The sequence below is a fragment of the Podarcis cretensis genome (genome assembly GCF_951804945.1).
Source record: "Podarcis cretensis genome assembly, chromosome: 4".
Classification (NCBI taxonomy): domain Eukaryota; kingdom Metazoa; phylum Chordata; class Lepidosauria; order Squamata; family Lacertidae; genus Podarcis; species Podarcis cretensis.
This window is the reverse complement of record NC_137173.1, coordinates 55,717,456-55,740,247: the sequence shown is the minus strand read 5'-3', so window position 1 is coordinate 55,740,247 and position 22,792 is coordinate 55,717,456. Positions and strand designations below refer to the sequence as shown.

The following is a 22,792-nucleotide window of genomic DNA, read 5'->3' as shown; positions in this document are numbered from 1 at the left end:
AGTAAACACTGCTTACTAAAACAAGCTGCACGTTCATAACTAAATTAAATGATGGAGGTGGATAGCAAGAATTAGCTGGCAAGTACCATCATAGTGGTATTAGATGAAGAAATCTAAAGTTGTATATCCAGTCATATGGGTCAGGAAAGTGTAGAAGAGAAGGATTTTAAGTTGCATTTTTCAATAGGAAAAAGTAAGCAAATTCAGCAGGATTTAAAAGTGCTTCATTTTGGCTTGTTTACATATTTTGGTGTTTATGTGCCCAAGTCTATTCAGTAAAATTACTGGCAAATGCGGACTATCACATGAAAACTTCATTCTTTGGGGACAATTTCTGTTAGTGAACATTTTGAGCCCAACAAAGCTCTCCTTCCAACAGAACCAATTGAAACTCAACTAAAAATGCTGGCACATATCACCAGCTAGTTGTCTGTTAAAAGCCGCTCATATTGTTTTTATTGTTGACAAAAGCAGAACTCACCATATGCTTATTGGTACAGTCTGCAATACATTAAAATAATATGTTTTGTTGAGTAGTGCTGTTTTATTTCTATTATCTTCATAAACTTTCCTCTTAGTATCCATAAAGTAATAATTTATAAAATAGAATACAGTGGGACCTCAGGTTACGAACTTAATTTGTTCTGGAGGTCTGTTCTTAGCCCGAAACCATTCTTAACCTGAGGCGTGCTTTTGCTAATGAGGCCTCCCACTGCTGGTGTGCCACCAGTGCTTGATTTCCATTCTCATCCTGGGGCAAAGTTCTCAATCCAAGGTGCTGCTTCCAGGTTAGTGGAGTTTGTAACCCAAAGTGTTTGTAGCACGAGGTACTACTGTAATAGAATAGTACAGTTGGAAGGGACCACGAGGGTCATCTAGTCCAACCCCCTGCAATGCAGGAATTTTTTGCCCAATGTGGGGCTTGAACCCATGACCACGATTAAAAGTCTCATGCTCTACCAAGAGTAATTAGAGAGAACAAATTTTGTTGGCTTTGTTTGCTTTGCTAGTTGAGTGACATCTTCCATGCCTTTTTCTGGAGAATAGGATTATTAATGATTTTTCTGTAGACCTCCAGTGCTTTTAGATATCAGGAGTAGCTCCCCCTCCCAATACTTATTTACTTTTGAGGACTGAAACAGAAAGGGACAACTGTTAAGGAGGATTTATCTAGAGTTTTGTGGCATAATATTACCTGACTTTAGGTCTGCCTCAAAGGTTCTGAAGATTATGTGTGATTTCGGGGTGATTTTCTTGGTAGGGTACAATTTCTATAAGAAAAATGTTACTATATGTCTAATATATATTTTTTGTGTTTGCAATGAGAGATGTGCAGAGCAATACAATATTTACATTATGCTAGAGAGAGATTACCACTATGCTGGCAAATAGGCTCCTATATCCAATATGTGATTGGCTCGGGATGGAAGGGGAAAACCATGGAAATGGCCACCTGAGCTGGACCCACCTCACTGATCACCCCACCCCACAAACTGTCCTGCATCAGCCAATGCCATGCAGGCCATAACCAACAGCAAGAGACTGGCAAACAAGGACCAAAACCCTCTCTTCCATCTTGAGAGGTAAAGGTAAAGGGACCCCTGACCATTAGGTCCAGTCGTGACCGACTCTGGGGTTGCGGCGCTGATCTCACTTTATTGGCCGAGGGAGCCGGCGTACAGCTTCCAGGTAATGTGGCCAACATGACTAAGCCGCTTCTGGCGAACCAGAACAGCTCACAGAAACACCGTTTACCTTCCCACCAGAGCGGTACCTTGCACTTTGACTTGCTTTCGAACTGCTAGGTTGGCAAGACAGGGACTGAGAAACAGGAGCTCACCCCGTCAAGGGGATTTGAACTGCCGACCTGCTGATCGGCAGGTCCTAGGTTCTGTGGTTTAACCCACAGCGCCACCCACGTCCCTTCCATCTTGAGAACTATCACACAAAATTGTGCCACAATAACTTCAATAGCATGCCTTTTGGAATGGTTTGATCTGCCATGTTGATACTGTGCATTCCAAAGTCTGTGTTGCTATGTATAACACCAGTCTGTAAACTCCATTTGGACTTCTAATTGTATACTTCTATTTTTATTTTGAAAGTGTTGATATTGTTATTATATGCCTGATATTAAATTTTCAATTTTGTATGGATGTAATATTGCCAATCCCATATATACATGTGTGTGTGTGTGTGTGTGTGTGTGTGTGTACATACATATATGTATAGTGAGACAGTTTCCAAGCATAGTGAAACTGCATACTCCACCTGGCATGGAAGAGTCCTGTGGACCAGCTGCTGCAGATGCATTGAACATCAGATTCAGATGCTCATCTGGTCGCCGTTGAATTTAATGTCTGTAAATGGTGATGAACATCCCTATCCAGTATCATTAGCTCCACACAGCAAAGCATGGATGGAGGAGTTGGATTAGTGCCAATGAAATGTAATCAGAAATTCTTTGAAACTTGGAACTCTTAGGATATCCATTAGTCTGTGTTATCATGACACTTAAGAACTTGTAGAGTGACCTTTACTTTGCTTCAAAGCCAAAGCCCCACAACAGAGCAGATGGAAACTGTAGCCTTACTTAAATCAAACTGAAAACTGAGTCTCTACTAGCATAATCCTGGTCATGAGTGCCCCTAAATTCAGTAGGGTTTACTCCATAGTAAGGACACGTAAGATTGCAGCAGAATACATTTATTAGCTGGAACCAGAGGAAAACACACTATATGAATGAATCTCCTATGCAATTGGCAATCTGAATATAACGCTGTGCGGGGAGTAATCAATTAAAACAACAACATGCTAATTATGTATCATTTGTGGACTAAAAACAACAACATGCTAATCGTATTTGCTGAATTGATTTTCGTTCTGGATATGGGATGAATAAGTGAACTTGAGCTATTTCTGCTTCCACTTCTTGGACATCCCTAGCCATTTAATATCTGCTCTGATGTGGACATTTCCTAGGCAGGGAACTTCCCCTGCTGTGTTGTCTTAGATAGTGAGCACCCTTTCAAAGGACAAAGGAATTGACGAGCTGCATTTATACTTACGAAAATAATTAGCTTCAAGGCCTTAGATTTTACACGTTGAAAAGGAGAGAGATTCTATTCTTCATGTATGAAACTGGTTTAATCTCCTGGCAAGTGGAAATGATGTGAGGCCAAAATTATGCATTTGATCACTGTGAAGTATTTATAGATATTATTAAGCTGTACTGTACTTGAGACAAAATGAAAACAACACAGTAAAGTCCAGAAATCACAGCATTATTTATTGAGGATGACATGTTTTTCCAGCAGACATGGTTTAGGTGTGGACATAACATATTTTTATTTCTGCAATATATACTAGCATTTTATTAATTTTTAAATGGCAATGGGCAAAAACAGCCTTTTTTATATACCTCCTCCCATAATTTTTGTAATAAAACGAACACTTATTGAAAATATCTTTCCTTTTAAAATATTTGATGTTTGCACAGCTGTTATTTTTTCCCTTTTAAACTTCATTTTAAATGCAGGTGCCAACATCAAAAAATCCAAATAGAAATAAGGAGTTTATGCCAAAGAATAACATGGATAGAAAGCATGAAGTATTATAAATAAAAAGGATTCCAAGAATGTCAGCATTTCTAATGCAGTTTGCTTCAAATATTATACAGGTTCTTCATAATGACACAAGTTTCAAAATAAAACTTTTATTGGTCAAATGGTTGCTATTTTGGTGGCTCAGAGAAGTATATATACATATATATTTCCCCAGCCACTCTGGGTGGCTTACAGACACAAAGCATTATGTCTTTGCTCCAATAGCGACCCATTTCTGTAAACTGATAAAATAGCTTTAAGATAGGAGAAGTTCAAAAGTGGCTTGTTAGGTTGTGAGTTAGAACTAGGAAAGTGATTCCTTCCCCACAACAGATCCTGAGCTTCTGAGTCCAATCATAACCAACAATCTGAAGTATGTTACTAAATAACAGAGAAGTAAATAACAGCATTGCTGCATACAGTTACCTTGATCCCGAGACAGCAAGCCACACAGACTGACTGCTGTGCAGGACAGAGAGAAAGGAAACTGCAGTCATCTTTACAAAACATCACAGTACACTATTTGGAACTCTATAGGATTCTAAGTAGCTGCAAGGCACACAGCCTAGTTTGAGCCAAGTATTAGTAGGCATTTGTTTGAACCAGAGTTTTGTGTTCATTTTGCTTTATAGATGTTGACTAGCTGTAAGTAGGGATGGGGGAGAAATACCGTTCAATTCACAATTTCAGCTGAATTTGTTGAATTCACACTTTCTGGGACAATATGAGAACTGAAACACAGGCATCCTTTGAAAGTCACACTTACCTGAATTTTGTGACGTAGTTTTCCAACTGAGCAGTGCTTACAAAAATTCATGCATTAGGAGAAAGTGTACATAAAATGGATCTATTCATGAGAATTACATACAATATTAAATTATATTAGGAGACATTGTTTGCAAAAATGTGTATGCTAATCAAAACTGAGTACAGCAATGAGCTTATTAGGAGAAATTTGCAGTAAAATGCTGTTGGATTTTGATGAGGCTTAAAAATAGCAACCTCAGATTGCTGCAGAAATGTGAAGAACTGCATTTAAGAGTGGCAAAATAAGACACTGAAATTGAGTGAGGCTTGGAGGATGGTGACAAGAAAGAGGCCTGTTTGGTTGTGGCTCTCCAATTATGGAATGCTGCTCCCAGTAAGGCCCAACTGGGGCTGATCTTATTTTTTCATTGCCAGATTAAAACCTATCTCTATTCCCAGACACTTAGTGTTGTGGGACAGGCCAATTACATTAGCTTTTGGCTGGTAATTGTGAATTGGTATTATGCAAAATATGCTTTTATCCTGGTTTTATTACAGTTGTATCTTTTAAGTATTTATGATGTTGTTTTATTTTGTTTAAATTGTTGTTATGATTTTGCTTTAATTTGTTTTGTGTCTTTTAAAAAAAATTGTAAGTCACTGTGGGACTAATTTTGTGTGAGGCATCTTCTAAATTAAATAATAAATGGGATGCATTTTATTGATCCCAGTTGAATTTATTTCTAAATAAATGGGTCAAGAATAGAAAAAGTACACAACTGAACAGAAGTGCAGTGCCCATTGGGTACAGTTTTAATTTGATCCAGCCTCTCTCTCTCTCTGGTGTGTGTGGTTGTGTGTGTATTCCCATGGGCTGTGTGGTTTCCCACTAGGAATGCACAAAATTCTTTAACCTCCATTTGGTATCACATTCGTGTATATGTGTATCCTGTAACAGGATAAGCATCAGAGATTAATCATTGGTGAACATTTTAGTACAGTATTGAGAGAGACATTTAACTCCTAAAATATGGAAAGCGGTCATTACAGTTAAATGTGTCAGATGTGACTCAAAGGTCTCCTTTCCTCTCCTCATTCTTTTAATTTCATTTTAACTACATTTGCAAGTGGTCAGGATTGAAGATATACACTTTGGGGATACTGAGCTTCTTAATGCTATTTTGGGAGATCCAGGAATAGCTGCACTGCATTTCATATGGATGCATAATCCAAGTTATATAGCTTTGAATAAGAATGTGGTCTTGGGGTGGGGGGAAGATAGATGAAAGGGTCTAATAATAACCTTTTACAGGTTGTTGCCTAAAGTTCCTACTGTAGGAGAATTGACTTTAGTATCATTTCCTCTCTTAAGATGTGAGGGTTAGAATATAAATAAAGCAATAGATTTATCTAACTTGTAGTGTGGAAATTTGACTTCTACGCACACATCCACATTCTGAACAGGGATTTACAGAGCATCTGCTACACAGATGTAGTCATTCAGTGAATCTGTAGGAGCACGGCAAGGTTGCGTAGCTGTATTCATTCACATACATAAATGAGAATACTACTGAGTGGCAATTCTCTATCACCTACCTGAAAAGTGTACTAACGATTTTTGAAGGAGCAAGGATTGTCACTATTCACAGATATTGTAAAATGCTTTACTCTCTCCTTTTCAGATGATTCAGTATTTAGTTCACTGTTTATGTAGATATCCCCAAGAGGTTTAGTATGTCCTAAGACAATGTCTAGATGCAGACATGGTCTAGATGAGGGCTAATAAACAGTGAGTAACAAGATGGAGACCCCAGGGATGGATGGTGCCCAAGTCTGAAGATTGGGTTGTGTACCAACTCTGGATGAGATTGCGCTCCATCTGAAGGAGCAGGTACATAGTTTGGGGGTGCTCCTAGATGCATGGCTGTCACTAGAGGCCCAGGTGACTTCACTGATGAAGAGAGCATTTCCTAATAAGGCAATTTATCAACTTGCATTTTTGGGCCATCTGAATCTCACTCCCACCCCTCCATCCAGTTAGCGTGAGGAAATAGGCTTCTGTGTACGTGCATCCTCTTATGAACGAATGACAAGCATGGCACAGATCAGGTAGCTAGTACCTTTACCATCAACAGTAGAAGATTATGGATCACGACTCATGGTTCAGTTGGTAGAGCATGAGACTCTTGATCTCAGGGTCATGGGTTCGAGCCTCACATTGGGCAAGAGATGCCTGTAGTGCAGGGGATTGGACTAGGGACCCCTTCCAACTGTACAGTTCTATGATTCTAAAAATAGAGGTACTACTATTCCACAGCCTAAAAAGTAACAGGTGTCCCATCACCTTTCTACCAGAAGTCCCACCCCTTTTCTTAGTAGTCCCATCTTTTGATATAAATAATACAATCACTCAGCGGCGTAGCGTGGGTTGTTAGCACCCGGGGCAAGGCAAGTAATTTGCGCCCCTAACCCCTAACCTGCCGCCGCTGTCAGCTTCTTCTTGCTGCTGCCTGGGCTGGTAGGGTGTGGTTCTCTCCCGCGCTCAGCGCTGCGCTGGGTGGCCGCTGCACTGTCCCTCCCCCAGATAGTCCCTCCCTCGCTCTCTCTCCGCACCGCAACACACGCCTGGCACCCTCCCCCTCCACAGTGGGCAGCGACCTGGCAGGTCAGATCGGATTCGCACAGCCAGCACTGCAGTGGGAGAGAGTGAGTGGGCCAGGTAGGGGCAGAGAGCTGCGAGTGCGAGCGCCCCCCCCAAATGTTGCGCCCGGTGCGGCTGGCCCCCCCTGCACCCCCCACGCTACGCCACTGCAATCACTTGATAGAGGTAGCTGAAGCCCATGCCCATCCCTCTTAAAACAAGGGACTAGTATTGCTCATTTAGTACTTGCATGTCTATTTGCAGGCCCAGGTGTGCTTTAAAGGATGGGAACAAAATTGTACAGTATTACTTTTGTTCTCCAAGCTGAATTGTCATAAACTTTCCATGCTAATAATAGCTGAATTTGTATATGAATGCTTTCAGTTATGTTAACTCCCGCTGTAGTCTGAAATACTATCGGCCAGATTTGCCATGTCACCTGCTAGTTGTGAGAGTTAGACCTAGGTCATTTCCTTTACGTGGAACAGATCTTTGTATTCCTGACAGGCAGGAACAGGGATCCACTTAGTGTTGTATGCATTATGGCTGTCTTCTCTCTAGTTTTTTTAAATTTCTGAGTAAACATGCATAGGATTGTGCTGATAGTTTGCCCCTTTTGGAAAACTGATTATTTGTTCTGAAGTCTTAACATCAAGCTCTTAACATGGTTGAAAAGATCTGATTGCTAATAGTAGGACGGCTAATTTGAGGAAGACTGGAATTTAGGCCTACAAATTTCTCTGTGGCTGTTAGAAAACTGTTAGAAAACTTTGAGTCTAATGTGATTCCAACTTAACCTCCTAAAGGCTAAGATCTTTGCTTGCATATTCTGGATGCAGGTCTCACAGATCTTTTTAAAAAATAAAAATTAGCCAATTAAAATAAACAGTTTCTTTTGAGTCCAAGAAAATGTCCCAGCACTAGTTCCTGGATCATCATTATCTTTTTTATTTTTCTAGAAGCAAAATATGACCATACAGTGTATCTGTAAAACAAAACTACCCAGTTTTGTTTTGATAGCACCTCTGCTTAAGGAAGGTCTTGGAAGGAAAGATTTTTCATCTCCTTCTCCACCATGCAAACCCCCATGACCTCTGAAAAGCTACACTGGGGTGGTGGTTGGAGGGACCCTATGTGAACTATGTGGGATTAGGCATGGTGATGGGTTGGTGGAAGGAGGGTGGGAACACTTCTTCCACGAGCTTACTTAATGTATTCAAGGAGTCAAGCCCAATTTTGAGTAATTATGCCTTCCTCTTAGGATCCTAGTCACCCAGACCTGGAGAGAAGACCTCAAGAAGATTGCCTCCTACAGTTCTCTGTCTCCACTGAAGACACAGAGCCAGTCCAAACCCAGTCCTAAGAGCCCCATCTCAGAGATGCCTTCCCTGGCCCCCCAATAACTGTATCCTGAGCCATTCCTTGATCCCTGATTCTCTCCATTGCTGTCTGGGTCTCAGGGACAAAAGCACAAGTGGACCGAATTTCACAGGATGAATGTGCTATAAACAGGGTCTATGTTGGGAGGACAGGTCTTCTCAGGAGGAGGAGATGAGACATATGTAAGCAACAAACCAACTGGAGGTAGTATACCCAACTGACAACCAGGCTGATGGCTGTGACTATAGAAGTCTCCCAGTCTCCTCTGATCTTTGCAGGACCAACAGTTCCCTTCCCTGATTGATGTGAAAGCTCTGCCTAAATTGTTGACTCTGGCTTCTAGTCTCCATATTCCATCTCACATTGTCCAGGCAGGCCCACTGACCCTCCAGAGGAGCTTTTTGGAGAATCAGGTAGTTGTATTGGGAAGGAAGGGATGATATGTTTTCCTTTGGTGAACTTCCTTAACTCACCTTAGGATGCAAACCAGTGTGCTGTTCAGAGGTACCACTGTTGCTCCACCTGAAAATTGTTTCAGTTGTTCCCTTTGTAGTGATTTCAAACCTGTTTGCAGAAGTTTCCAATAACTCCCGCTTTCCCTTTTATGCAGGCTCTGAAGATCTCTGAGATTTTCAGAGAGATTTTCAGCAGCTTGCAGCACCAACTGTCACTTCCAATAGCTTCTCTATTGATTTTCTTTCAGTGTTCACTGGTTAACATAGCAACCACTGTTACTCATCCAGCTGCCTCCCTCTCACAGGGGTGGGCATGCTCAATTGTGTCTGAAGCCAGGGTTGATGTCATAGTACTGGCAATACTTGAGGTTTTTCAGAATATTTTCCTCCTAGTGGGCACCTTCTGCCCCAACCTTTTTTTCTTTTCGTTTTTGGTTGCGTATGATGAGAGAACAGAAAGTGTAGATAGGTAGACCATGAAATAAGCACTCATTTTTAGGCTCATATGGCTTATTGTGTTTGAGACAGAAACTATTTCATGCAAAGTACCCTTGTTTAGGTTTGCATAATATGCCAATTTATGACAAATTAGTCCATTTACAGCCACAAATTATGTATTTTATGACTGTGAAGTTAAGAAAGCCAATAATAATCTGGCCCAGGGAATTTCTGGCATTCTATCAAGAGCACATATAATATATCTGAGTTCCTGGGGGTTTGTGTAATGGCAAAGTCTGAGTCAGATGAGTACCAGTTTCAGTGGGACTCTGGGTGCAGACCATCAGTTGTGTTGTTTCATGTGTTTCATTTATTCTAGAAGGACTTATCTGAGGCTCCCTAATGTGTGGGGGGAGATGTCTAATCCTTTCCGTACACACCATTTTTTCAGCCACCCACTCCTTATACAAAGGTGGCAATTAACCCTCTTGATGGAATGGTAAATGGACCTGCCCATTCAACATAGCCGGGCTTTAGCAGTTTGCAGAGCAGAGGTTTCAGTCAGGAAAATAATGTGGGAAGAAAAGGTAAAACAGCCCTCTTCTCCTATTGCGACAGCATCATTGTTTTGGTCCCGTTTGATCCCTGTGTATGTACGCTTTTCAGCGTTTTTCCTCTTCATTTTGAATAGGTTGAGAGGTCTAGCTATTATCTCCCAGGTTCTGTGTAGTTTGGCCATGTGATTCTAATATTTGATCCTACTGGTTGTTGTCATAGCAGCTTATAGGAGCAGGCTATTAGAGCAATCATATAAACATATTGTTAAACACTACCCCAGTCTCCGAATGGTGAGATATTCCAGGGGTTGCAGGTGCTCACCCAGGGTTTGGTTTCTCAGAATGAGGGACAGTGGAGACTGTGGTGTCTTTATGGTATGTGGTTTATTTACACATATAAAACCTGAGTCTACAGTGGAGGGGCTCACAGCATTAACAACCCAAGGAGGTCTTGCTTCTCCCACAGCCACAGTCTTGGATTCAAGCAAAGATCAGGCATGACTCTGTCTCTCTGGCTTCTCAGCCTGCCTCCTCCTCCTTCTACTTATAGCTCAAACACCTCAACTCTTGCCTTTGTTCTTTCGAACTAACTAACTGTTGAGGGAGTGGGGCTCCCACCCATTTGGCTTCTGCCATAGAGCCATTTCCTTTGTTAACTTACAGCCTGTATTTAGGGGGTCATTACCAGGAAACTTTTCTAGCTATGCCAGCAATTGAACCTTTGTTGGATCCAGGAATTAGAAGGGACTCAGGCATACAGCTTACCCCACTGAAACTATTAAAACTCATCAAACACATGTTTTCCAGGTGACCTAGGCAAAGTTTCAGGAAGCTCAGCAACTTTCATTAGGCTAAGACAGGTTTGTAGGGACATGGTTATTTATAGTAATAAAGGTAGGAATGAATTTCTTATTAACTGAGTTGATTTTTAAAAAAAAGATATTTAGAAAATTAATTATATGTACCTAATAATAGTGTGCATTATTCATCTGCGGCAATATTTGCACATAGTCTGATGACAAAAATAAGCAATTGTTCATTATTAGGATTTTCTTTGTCACATTGTCACATTTTTTCCAGTGGCTATAAAAATGTTCCACACAACCAAGAAAGTGAAATAAAAACCACACAGAAGTGTGCCTAGCTCCTCTTTCAGCAGCGTTTTGGCATCATCTGTCAAGTCTGGCATTTTCCAATTCATAAACTCTAATATTTTAATGTATGACATTTAAAGAGCTAAAAATAATCACTCTGCAAGAAAAGAACAATGGATAATGTTGTTTAAATCCAGAAAAGATTTTGCAGTTAAAAAATAAATTTGGCTAATTTGTGAAGCAATCAATCATTAGAAAAGTAAGATCACATTTTTTGTGTGAAATTTTATATACCCAAAGAACCAGTGGTCATATAAGCGGGATTTTTGCCTGCACAGTGAATGATTGTCTAGGTCTTAAAAACTGTGTTTCCTTTATTCTTTGGGATTAGGTTTGGGTCTCTTAAGTAAAAGAGAATTCTTTAAAGATATAAGACTTTGTCACAATAAAATGCTTGGTTTATTATTTTATTTAGAATGTTTACAAACAGGATAATATTTAGAAAAATCTCAAAGCAGTATATATGAAATAAAAAAATACAATACATGATACAGTAAAATAGGTCCAACAGGATACTCAAGTGTCAGTGGCAACCATAGCCAAAATGTAAACAACAACAAAAAAAAGGTTTAAGCAGGCTGAAAACACTGAAAATACAAAAATGCTTACCAAGTTTAGGGAGGCAGAATAGTCTATAGAATAGGAGCCATGGCAGTAAAAGCTGTGCTCCAACTAGCAACCAAATGAATCTGTGGAACCACCAGGAAGGTCTCATCTGACAATCCCAGTAATTGAATCCATCTATGGGGAGAAGGTGATCTCTTAGGGGTCTTGGTACCAAGTTGTTTGTAAAGGGACCCCTGACCATTAGGTCCAGTCGTGGCCAACTCTGGGGTTGCAGCGCTCATCTCGCTTTATTGGCCAAGGGAGCCAGCGTACAGCTTCCAGGTCATGTAGCCAGCATGACTAAGCCACTTCTGGCGAATCAGAGCAGCACACAGAAACACCGCTTACCTTCCCGCCGGTAAGCACACTTTTTGATGTGCTTTCGCACTGCTAGGTTGGCAGGAGCTGGGACTGGGCAACGGGAGCTCACCCCGTCGCAGAGATTCGAACCGCCGACCTTCTGATCTGCAAGCCCTAGGCTCTGTGGTTTAACCCACAGAGCCACCCGTGTCCCTCACCAAGTTGTTTAGGGCTTTGTAAATTAGTAAGAAAAACTTCAACTTTGCCAGGTAGCATATTGGCAGTCAGTGCAATTCTTTTAATAAGTCATTACCCGTGAGTCTTTCTGTTATTTGCTCTGCACCAGCTTCAGCTTCTAGATCGATATTAAGGACACCCCTCCATTGTCTCTCGACCTTAAGGACATGGACTATGTATGTAGAGACAGCAACAATATATCATTCCCCATAGCACCAGCTGATCACCCTCACACTAAGCTCAGACATCTTAGCTTCTGATACTGTACACTTCATCCCTGGCTGGCCCCCTGAACACCTTCCAGGCCCCGCCTACCCCTTACAAGTCCTCTTCGCACTCTTCTTGAGTGTTTTCCTGGGCAGAAAGGTGTTCTTTAACACTGACAATGCTTCCTATTTGCTTGGAAGATAGAATGGATGGGTGGGTATGCATAGAAACTTGTTGTTAATTAAATGTATTTCCCTCTCCAGCTTCCAAAGGATCCCATATGTGCATTTTTATGCACACTTTAATCTAGTATATACATTTTTCTATCCATTAGTTGGCTGAATAACTGCATTGCAAAAGAGGAGTGAATTTCAAAAGATGTCTGTGTTTCAGTTCACTTTTAGAAAGTGCAAATTAGGTTGATTCACCTTTAAATGAACTGAATTTAATTTCTCCTCCATCCCCAGCTGTCATTGGCCTGCATCTCACCCATGTGTTTCCCTGGTAAAAGAAGAACATGATGTACCTCCAACTCATTGCTAGAGGGTAGGATACTGACATCATTTCACACTGGGGAATGCTTGAGGGAGGTTTTGGTTTCTTGAACCCCTTAACCATACACCTGTGATTTTCACAGTATTTTGGATCCTCCTGAATGTGTTTTTTCTGCCAATGAGTGAATGAATTATTGTATTATTCTTTGGAAGAAGATAATTGTTTCTAATTTATAAAGTGCTTAGCACAATATTTAGAGAGCTGGCATTTGGGTGTTGGTGGAAATACCCATTTCTCATTATTCTATTACCTCCTAGTACCCCTGCTTCACACATTACAGCACAGATAAGCTGAATCTGGTTAGTTGTCAAGGCATGACTACAGACAATTTATGAATTGTCTTGAGTTAGATCAATGGATAAATTAAAAAGAAAAGAAAAGATTGAGCCCAGCAGCTTCAGAATTCTGTAAATGGCATGCCAATGTAATTGATATAATCAATATTGATTTTAATAATTCTATGTATGTAGAGCAGTTGGGTTATAAATGGTCTTATATTTCTCTACAAAGTATATTTTTAAAAAAATCTTGTACTGACACGTCTCTATCTTCTTGGCTCTACAGTTGCCTTGGGGTCTGACCTTCTGGTACATATGCTGGCTGTTAAAGGACATGATTCAAACTGTCCCAGATCCAGTAGCTCATATCAAGGTAAATTTCATGTTTGCTTTCAGGTCTCTTGACAGCTGATTATGCATTAGCTAAATGTCTATCCAAAAGTGGCTATGGCAAGAGAAGGCCAGTGTAACGAGATTGGGGAGATACTACACAGCTTCCGCTCCTCTTCCTGCTTACCACTAGAGTTCCTTCTATATCTAATTTGTTCGGGGAGCCAGCTAGGACCTTCTGCCTTAGAACTTGCCACCCACTGTGTCAGGGAGAGATCAAAGAAGGCCAAGTGGCTCTCTATGCTACATAAAAGTGTCTAATTTTCTCAAGTTGCTCATGGTGGCCTTGGCATTCTTTGAGTTTAACGCAGGTGGGAAAGTACAATGAGATGAGAAGTTGAGGCAGCTCTGGACTTGCTATGCCTATATTTATTTCCCTTCAATAGTGATGGAGCCTCCCAACAACTGCAGCTTATCTGGATGGTGGTGGGATGGGGAAAGGTGGCTGCAAAATTAGAGGTGCTGATGGATCCATGCAGCCCCAATCTTGCTACTCCTGCAATCCATGCAGCCTTGCCCTACCACAGTGTGGTCCAGGTAGTCTACAGCCATGCTAGTGTCTGGAGGGCATTTCCGTCCCACCACACACCAACCATTCTCCAGTCCTTCCATCATGCTGGCTTGTAACAAAGAGACAAAAGTGGGGAATGAGCTTTTTTAAAAAACAACAACCAAAAAACAAAAACAACCCAAAACAAACAGGCATGGAACACAACTAACATGGTTTTATCTTCCAAAGCTGTCCCTTAACAAGTGTTTTGAACTATTAAGTCTTTTTTTCCAGAAAGTGTGGAAGTTCCAGAAGTTTAGATAGAGTATCAGTTAAGTAAACCTCACAGAAAACTCCTGTCTGTGCTTTAGTTTGATAATATTCAAATTGCTAATCCCTATAGATTGAATACAATATTTGCAAACCATTTCACTGCCTACTAGAGTCACTGATTGAATTTGCACATTTGAGTGAGAATTAGAAGATGTTCAAGATGTAGGTCAGGCCAGGCTGCAATTGAAAAAGAAAAATCACTGAGCATTCCTGCCACAAACACCAGAAGGGTTTGTATTTTAGGCAACTTACTTGATATCAGGCAAATGGTGGGAGCCATGAACAATAGGAATTTTCTTAAGGGTGGGTATGCACTACATTTTGTTGCAGGTCCTGCTTTTGCATTTCCTAATAAAACATGATTCCATTGTCATTTTGCTGCACATTCCTGCATTGTGTCTTCCTTGTGTAATAAGGCACAGCCTGTAAAGTTACAGATACCACTAGAGAAATATTGTGAAAATGTAATAGTGTGATTGAAGCCCATCAGTACAGATTGAATTGAATTTCTTCTCCCTTCTTTGTATTCTTTTGATATTGTAGTGCTGAATGTTTGAATGAGTGCATAGCCCTGGTAGGTCTAAACACAATGACTTCTCCTATAAAGGAGATGTCACTTTAAAGTGGAAATCTATGTGTTTTTATGTAACATGCATTTAAAAAAACGAGTACTTCCACGTGTTTATAAAACACCCAGCATGCTAGATCCTATTCACTTACTTGGAGCTTGTATCACTACAGCTTTTTGAATGAAGCTAGGGTTGCTTGTACTGAATCAAGATGTGCATTTTAACAGGGTTTGATTTTGCTAGTAAAGTATGGGATCAAACACAAAGGCAGTTTAATGGAAGAGCTGTATGCCTGTTAGAAAAGGAAAGGCTTTGCCATTAGCGTATCTATTTTTCCTTTGAACTTCATTCTTAAAAAGGTAACCAAACCAGAAAATTTCCTAAACTTTTCTTAATGAGAAAGAAGACTATAAATGTTTTTGGAAAGGTCAGAACTTGCCTTATTCCTTTTGCAAGTGCAATTCTAATTGCAGTTTATGTTGGCTTTCATGTGACTATTTTGTTCTACTGTTCATTAAAAACAAGGAACAAGTAGTGGTAACTATAGAAACACGTTGTACTAATGATAATTCAATGTGATGTTGTTCATTTGTAAAAAGAAGGCAAGTTGTACCAAGTTCTATTTTCAGTGATTTGGTGTGGAAAATACTTTTTTTTAATGGTACTTTTGGAGAGAAGCAATGCTCAGCATATAGCTAGTCTCTATCATTTGACCCTTCCTTTAGCTTTCTGTGTAAAGGAGGTTTGGTTTGGTGATAATGCTATTGCTTAACCACTCTAGTTATCTTAGGTGCACATGGAAATTTCAGATTTCATTGAATTGAACAGGGCTTACATCTAAGTGAATATGTTCAGAATTGTGTTGTTGGATGAGCTTGGTTCTCAGCAGGTAAAATGGATCCTTGTATTGGCAGTTTAAGAAATGGAACTGTCCCATGACTTGCTGTGAAGACAAGTCAAGGAATTCAGAGTGCTTTGCTGCTTTGAGTCCAAAAGGATTCCATTTGGTTTGTGGGTAATAAGACAAGGGGAGATGGAGAACATTCATTGTGCCAGGTTCTGATATTTAGCTTTAATGAACAATTCTCAAGAATTGTGTTTGAGGGACTAGGGTAATGAAGATATATATTACCTTAGGTTGTAATCACCTTCATTTACTCAAAGTTAAATTAATGGACCAAGTTATATTTATTAAGTTCAATGGATTAGAACTCTGAATAAAACTTTGTCAAATGTTATCTCCTGTAATTAACTGTGTATATGGGTTTTCTACCAAATTATGGACTCCTGGAATATCTCAGAGGCTAGCTACTTCTGTGATAGGAAAACCCAGCAATATGCAATTTTTCAAATCACAGTAGTTGTTGGTGCAAACTTTTTTAAATCTATCCCCTTTAGATGTTAACTTGAATCACACAAGGGGGGGAGAGGGAGAGGGGGAGATTTGAGCAGCTACAAGAGCCATTATATTGTTGAACATTGAACATATGAGAAGTTACTGTATTTTGTTACCAACCAGCCATTAAAAATATTTAATTCCTCGTTTTGAATTCTGACCCAGATACTCAGTAGTACTACTGTTACTACTACTACTACTATTATTATTATTATTATTATTATTATTTATTATTATTATTATTATTATTATTATTTATTATTATTATTATTATTATTATTATTATTATTATTATTAAGTTCTTATAACATGGCAAGTGTGTTCATCACCAGAATAAGTTTGTTGAAGGCTTTAACAGATTTGGTAGGTTAGATTGCTAAATAATAGTATGGTTGCAGGATTGGCCCAGGATGTTTTGCCTCTTGAGGCAAAAAAGAAAATGCTGCCCCCCACTTCCTCCTCCTCTGCAGCCCCCTGCCTCCTCCTCTTCTGCATCCTTCCATTGCTGACACCATTTCTCCTCCAAACTCCCCTCCCCTCCCCTGAAGGTGGTGGGGGAATAAAAGGAGGCTTGAGAGAAGCGGGTGTCAGTGGGTGTCAGAAGAGGCAGTGGCAGCTGCAGCAGTGGCAGTGAGTGGTATGCTTCTTGGAGACCAGAGCTGCCACTTGAGGCAACTGTCTCCCCTGAGCTCATGGGTAGGCCAGCCCTGCTCAACTGAGTGATTTCTTTAGTTATAAACCATTTATATTTTGCGTTGTCAGTTTTGTATATGTATAGTACAGAAGCACAATATTTATTGCTGAGAATGAACACTGGAATATTGATTTTTGGACCCTTTTGAAAGAGCAGAAGGGGCAGCCTGGTCATCGTTTTGTTTCTGACACCCCTGCCTCTGACCTCATGCCATTCTGGGCCATTGGAAGGGGAAAATGGTGTCCACTAGAAAAATATTGAGAGAAAATTAAGCAAAGTGGCTTTTTTCTTGCAGGATGATAAAAAGAAAAAAAATCTCAGGTTTCATCACAAGAATGCCTTACAAGAAATTTCAGCTCAGCCCTACTTCATTTATCTTTGATTTATTTAAAAGTCACACTTTTTTTAAACTGTTTTTTTAAGTTAATTATGGGTCTATTTTCTCTCCAAGATAAAATCAGTTATGGATCACCATATGGCAAACTGACTTTCTTTATATGACAACTTGTGTAGCATATGCTTTTTTTTTTTATTTGCTGTCTTCTTTGCTTTTATGAGTAGCAGAATAAAAAGTTTGCAGTATCTAACCCTATTCATTGAGTTCAATGGCACTTACTCCCAGGTCTAGATATCCATATTTTTAAGCTAAATAAAATGTGCTCAAACTTGACTGATACTGACATGGTTAATTCTGAATACTTATGGAAATAAGAAACATGGGGGGAAATCAGGGTTGCTCATAAATATGCAGAAATTGTTATGCAATCAAATTTTTCATCATAGCAAACAAGTTAAAATGTGTGTCGTTCACATTTATTTTGCTTTTAATTTTTTTCGGTTCTGTGGATTGATGGAATTTTTAGTGAAATTATAAGAAGGAAATTCTTGAATGCCATTCTTTCTTCTCTCTGTGTGTCAATTAAGAGAGAAAAAACCAGTACAAAACTCATTGGTTTTTATTTAAGAAGAAGAAGAAGTGAGAAAGAACCTTTTCTTTGTTTTATAAGTCAGGATTTCTGAACAAATCCAAAAATCATTGCCAGCAGCCAGATGGAGAACAGTGCTAATGATGTGTTCAAAGGGCAACATGTTACTTTAATCTTCCCCCTGAATTTGATATGAGTTCGTTTATAGATTTTAATGATTTCTATTAAATATCCAGGGCTGGTGAGCATCCCCCTCATCCCTTTCCCTGGCCTCCCACTGCTATCTATACAGGAATGGAGGAGCTGAGCTACCACACTAGGTTTCATCTTTACTATGGGTGCTGGCATACCATTTAGAAAGCTGCAGAGAAATGCATTCCAAAAGTTTGATGTCTTCCACTGTCCTGTCTATAATAAATGGCTAAGCTTTCTGATTTTTCTGTCCTTATAAATGGTCTTTTTCTAAAAAAAAAAAAAAAAAGAAGAAGAAGAAGAAGAGAAAAGAAAAGAAATGATGTTCTGAATTTGTCCCTGCTTAGTTGCATCAATTAGTTGTGGCTGAAATTATCTTTTTTTTTTTTTTTTGTATCTATAAACATCTTTTATAGATTGAAGGAATTTTAGATTTTCGTATGGGCTTTTGTTTTTACATTTCCCACTCAGTGAGCCAGTTCGTATGCTTGCCCAACATTGCAACCAATAATTTGCTGTTCTGAACAGGCCTCATAACAACAAACGGAGTAAAAGCTTTCCTACCAGAGCTGATTTTACAGCAGCCCAACAAGTCACAATACTTTTCTGTTTAGAAACACATGTGAGGGACCTCACTGCCATAGGTATAGTTTTGGAGTAGGATTGGATGAATGGTGCAGAGAACTGGTTGGCCAGAGAAGAGAACATGAATGAATTCTAAAACATGTGCAGGGCTGTCTTAAGCATATGTGGTGCCGGGGTGCAAAGATTCCCCCCCCCCCCCGGTTACCCAGTCCCAGGCACGCAGAAGGGCAGAGCCGGCTGGTCGCCTCAGCATCTCACTGGCTCGGTCGCCCCTGAACTCACGGCTCAGAGCCTGCCGTAGCAGAAGAGCCCACCGTGGCACTCCGACCGATGGGTGGGCTCTTCCCTGGACTCAACTCTTGGGCCCCGGACTCTCGGCCTGGTCACCCTGAAAGCCCGGTGCCCTGCACCCCTAGCGCCTGTGGGTAAGACGGCTTTGAGATTCTGAAGAAATTTTTTTTTTAATGCTTGATACAGGGGGGTGATTGGCTCCAGTTGCCACAATGGACAAACCTCCACTGAAGCGGCCATTACAGATTCCTTCCCATCCTCCGTAACACCATACCCTCCAAGTGTCCCTATTTTTCAGGGACAGTCCTGGATTACAAAAGCCACCCCAGTTCATGATTTCATCCTGGAATGTCCCTATTTCCCTCACCACTGCCACTGAGCACAGGGAGGAGGATGAACTGGTGGTTGTCCTGAGTGCAGCAGCAGCAGTGGTGGCTGCAAGAGAGCGTCCCATTACCTTTCCATGGCCTCTCCATGACTGCTGCTGCCAGACTCCTCCCTTAGGCATATCATATTGGCTGCTGGAGAGCGGGCCAGGAGAAGCTGCCACCACTGAGGTACAGTCTCATGTGAGGCGCCAGCCCTGAGGTTCAGGCAGAGACAGGGCTACCCTGGGCAGGAAGAAATGGGGAGCAGAGCACAAGGAGTCTGGATTTTTAAAAAATACTTTGTGTGTCCATGTCCAATCATGCCCCTTTCTAAAATTTATTCATTGGTGTTTCTCTTTTTGTAAATCTACCAAAGAACACAGTAAAATAAAATCTGGATTAAGGGGTTTTCTTAGGACCGTGGAGGGTGCATGCGGTGGCAGAAATGCTCTGCTGGGGGTGGGTTGCGAAGGGTCAGTTGGGGGAGAGTAAGAAATGTCCCTATTTTCACCTGAGGAATGTTGGAGAGTATGTAATGCCTGATTGACCAACTTTCATTGTTCAGAAGCAGGAAGCAGGTTGCATTCCCGTGTCTTGCATGGATTTTGGTCAGAGCTCTTAATCCTCATGAAACTTCAGGTGACTAGGCCAAAAGCATTGTAATGTTGCTAAGCCTAACCCAGAGTGAGAGAGACAGTTCCGCATCTCCTGACAAACTCACGCTTTACAAGCAAATCCTGTGGGAGAACAAGGAACTCTTGTTGCTGCTGCATCTAGTGATAGCTGGAGTAATGACTGTTTTGCTTTGTGATTTATTTATTTTTGCATGCTCAATGATATTCTTGTAATTTTTTATTTTATTTTAATATTCATAAAAGTGATGTATGAAACATGACCAGCCTAGCACAGTGTATGTGTTCTTGTGGAAATAACCAGAGGCATTGGTTCATTCTAATTTCAGATACCCATAATTTGGGTAGAATAGAGACACTTAACAATATCTTCACCACATGCTTTGAATGAATGTTCCTTGTATCATAGGCTGGTCATATTCAGAGCAGAAAGGAAGAAACACATGTGCAGTCTTACAAAAAAAAAGTAAGAAAAAGGACACAGACAGGCAGAAATGTAGACAGAGACAATGTGTCTGTCCTTAGGACCAGCAAAGTAGCAGCCACATTCTCTTCCACATGTGCATTGACTTGTGTGTGTTGTGTTAACCAGATGTTGGGATGGATCCTATATTTGGAACTATGAAGCCAAAATCCTAACAAAATCAAGCCAAACCCCTTTTAACAGAATCAAAGTTCAATACTGAAATTAAGGCCATCATGCAAGATCTTATTAAAACATTTCTCAGTGAAACAATTATGAATGCTCTTTATTTTCTTATCGACACAGTACATATTTATTGTCTTATTATCAAGAGCAATCAGCATGCTGACTTCCTAGAAAACAAAAGGTATTTGTAAGCTAAAGCTTACATTCTATGTTTACCATGAGATGCTTCAGGATAAGCAACAACAAGCTTTTAAAGCAATCAGATCCACTAGACTGATAAATAAGCTTTTCATCTGCTGCTATAAGAACCATAAATAGAAAAGGTATATGCTTTAGAACTGGATTAGATTTCCTATAGTAGCAATAGTAATTACAAAAATTATGCCACATATTGTGGCTATTAATAAAAATATGCTTGAAGTGATGATCAAAGTAAATCACCATCCCTAAAACAAGGCACTTATCTAATGAAGCTAAAACTGATGATGTGAGATAATGGAGTGGGGAATTAAACTTTTCAAGGTAGTTCTAATATATCTATGGTTGCAAACCAATGGTTTTTTAAGAGCAAGAACCTTAGATGCCATGTGCATACAAGTGTTTCAAATGGTCTCCCCTCCACTGATCCATTCCTATAATTTCTGAGCACTATACTCTTTTTTTTAAGAATAGTTTTTTATTAACTGACCAATCACATCAAATGAAACCAAATTACATAAATTCCAAATTACACAGCCGAATTTTAAATTTTTGTTGGGGGTACCCATATTTCAAGTTCTGAAGGGGATCCAATCAACTTCTTGCTTCTTACTGCTGTTTTAATGTCCACAAATCTAACCTTATGATGTTCACAGTACCATCCAGTCCTTTCTTCTTGTTTTTCCACATCTCTTGTTGTTATTTTCATATATTTTTCCTTTCTCTTTGTGACCTCTGATAGTCTCCACAAGCTGGTTAGACAGTTTGTAATCCTGCGTGGATATTATTATTTTTTATCCAGTAGCCATATCCAGACGTTTTCCATGTAACATCACTTCCATACATCAAAACAGTCTTAGCGTCATTAATCTTCACCAATCTGCCTCCTTTCTCAAAACCTCTGAGGAGATTCACTAGGAATGCAGTCTGAAAACAAGTCCGTTCCTTCTCTCGGCTATAAATCCTTTGGCAAGATGGCGACTCCGAATTAATTGCTGCGCCATTCCAAAAGCTCTTATTGCTTCTCGATCTCCATAAAGCATACTTTTGGTTAAAGTTTATCTCCACACAGACCTTAATCATCCTGCTTGGGTCAGTTCAACCGAAGATTCTAATGAGGAGGGGTTCTTGTAAATCACATAGAAGGAAAGTAAAAAAGGTCCGTCCCCCCATTCAGTCCCGTTGTCAACATACCCAGCCTTTGGTGTATCTTCATCGTAAAATATTCCTGTTTCTCCAACCCGTCGTCTTCTTTCGCAGAGGTCACTTAAATTAGCAGACTTCACTCCCCTTCTTCACTTGAAATATGTGCATTTGCTTCTTTTGTAATTAATTATTCCAAATTGCTGCAGCTAGTGCGCGATCAGAGACAGCGTCCAGGAGAGCCGAGGTCCACACGGGGGCATTCTGCCTAGGGCCCTCACCCCCTTCTTTTGAATTAGGGGGTGATTTATGGGCACAGCAGGCAAGGGCAGTGTTCCCCATTTCCTTGGGGCAACAAGGGAGGCTGCCTACTCCCATAACAGCCTCTTAATTACCCCGTGTGGGTCGGAGAGATGGTATTGTCGGCCATCTTCCAATGTGCCCCCTAGTGGCCCCCCGAACACTATACTCTTTGAGGTATTTATCCTTGCAACACTGTTGAAGTAAAGGGTTAGTTTCACAGCAGAAATCACTCCCACTTTGTAGGTGTCCTGCACTGCTACTGGACTGTCAGTTCGGAAATTTTGACAGCATTTAGTGGACAAATTTCCACAGTATGATTGTCTCACAAAATCTGTGCACCGACATGCAATATTTGCTGCCCATTGATATCACATTTCACTAGGGCTTCCGTAGTGTACTATGGTTAAAATAATTGCTGCACCAGACTTGAAAGCACTTGTGCTGGCTATTCAGTGCCTAACCAGTAGACAAAT

At 40.3% G+C, this 22,792-nt stretch overlaps 1 protein-coding gene across 6 annotated transcripts in view; it reads left to right on the top strand.

Moving 5' to 3' along the window:
• The window catches only part of ERG (ETS transcription factor ERG), a 116,772-nt gene that overhangs the window by 29,873 nt on the left and 64,107 nt on the right, over window positions 1-22,792 (top strand). For 4 of the 6 annotated variants that reach the window (XM_079974917.1, XM_079974920.1, XM_079974918.1 and 1 more), the window contains exon 2: window positions 13,447-13,533. In XM_079974917.1, the coding sequence (XP_079831043.1) occupies window positions 13,495-13,533 (39 nt within the window). In that variant the 5' untranslated portion in view covers window positions 13,447-13,494. Of the gene's footprint in view, window positions 1-12,794; window positions 12,874-13,446; window positions 13,534-22,792 lie in introns of all 6 variants that reach the window. The other 2 variants (XM_079974916.1, XM_079974915.1) reach the window with 1 other exon arrangement.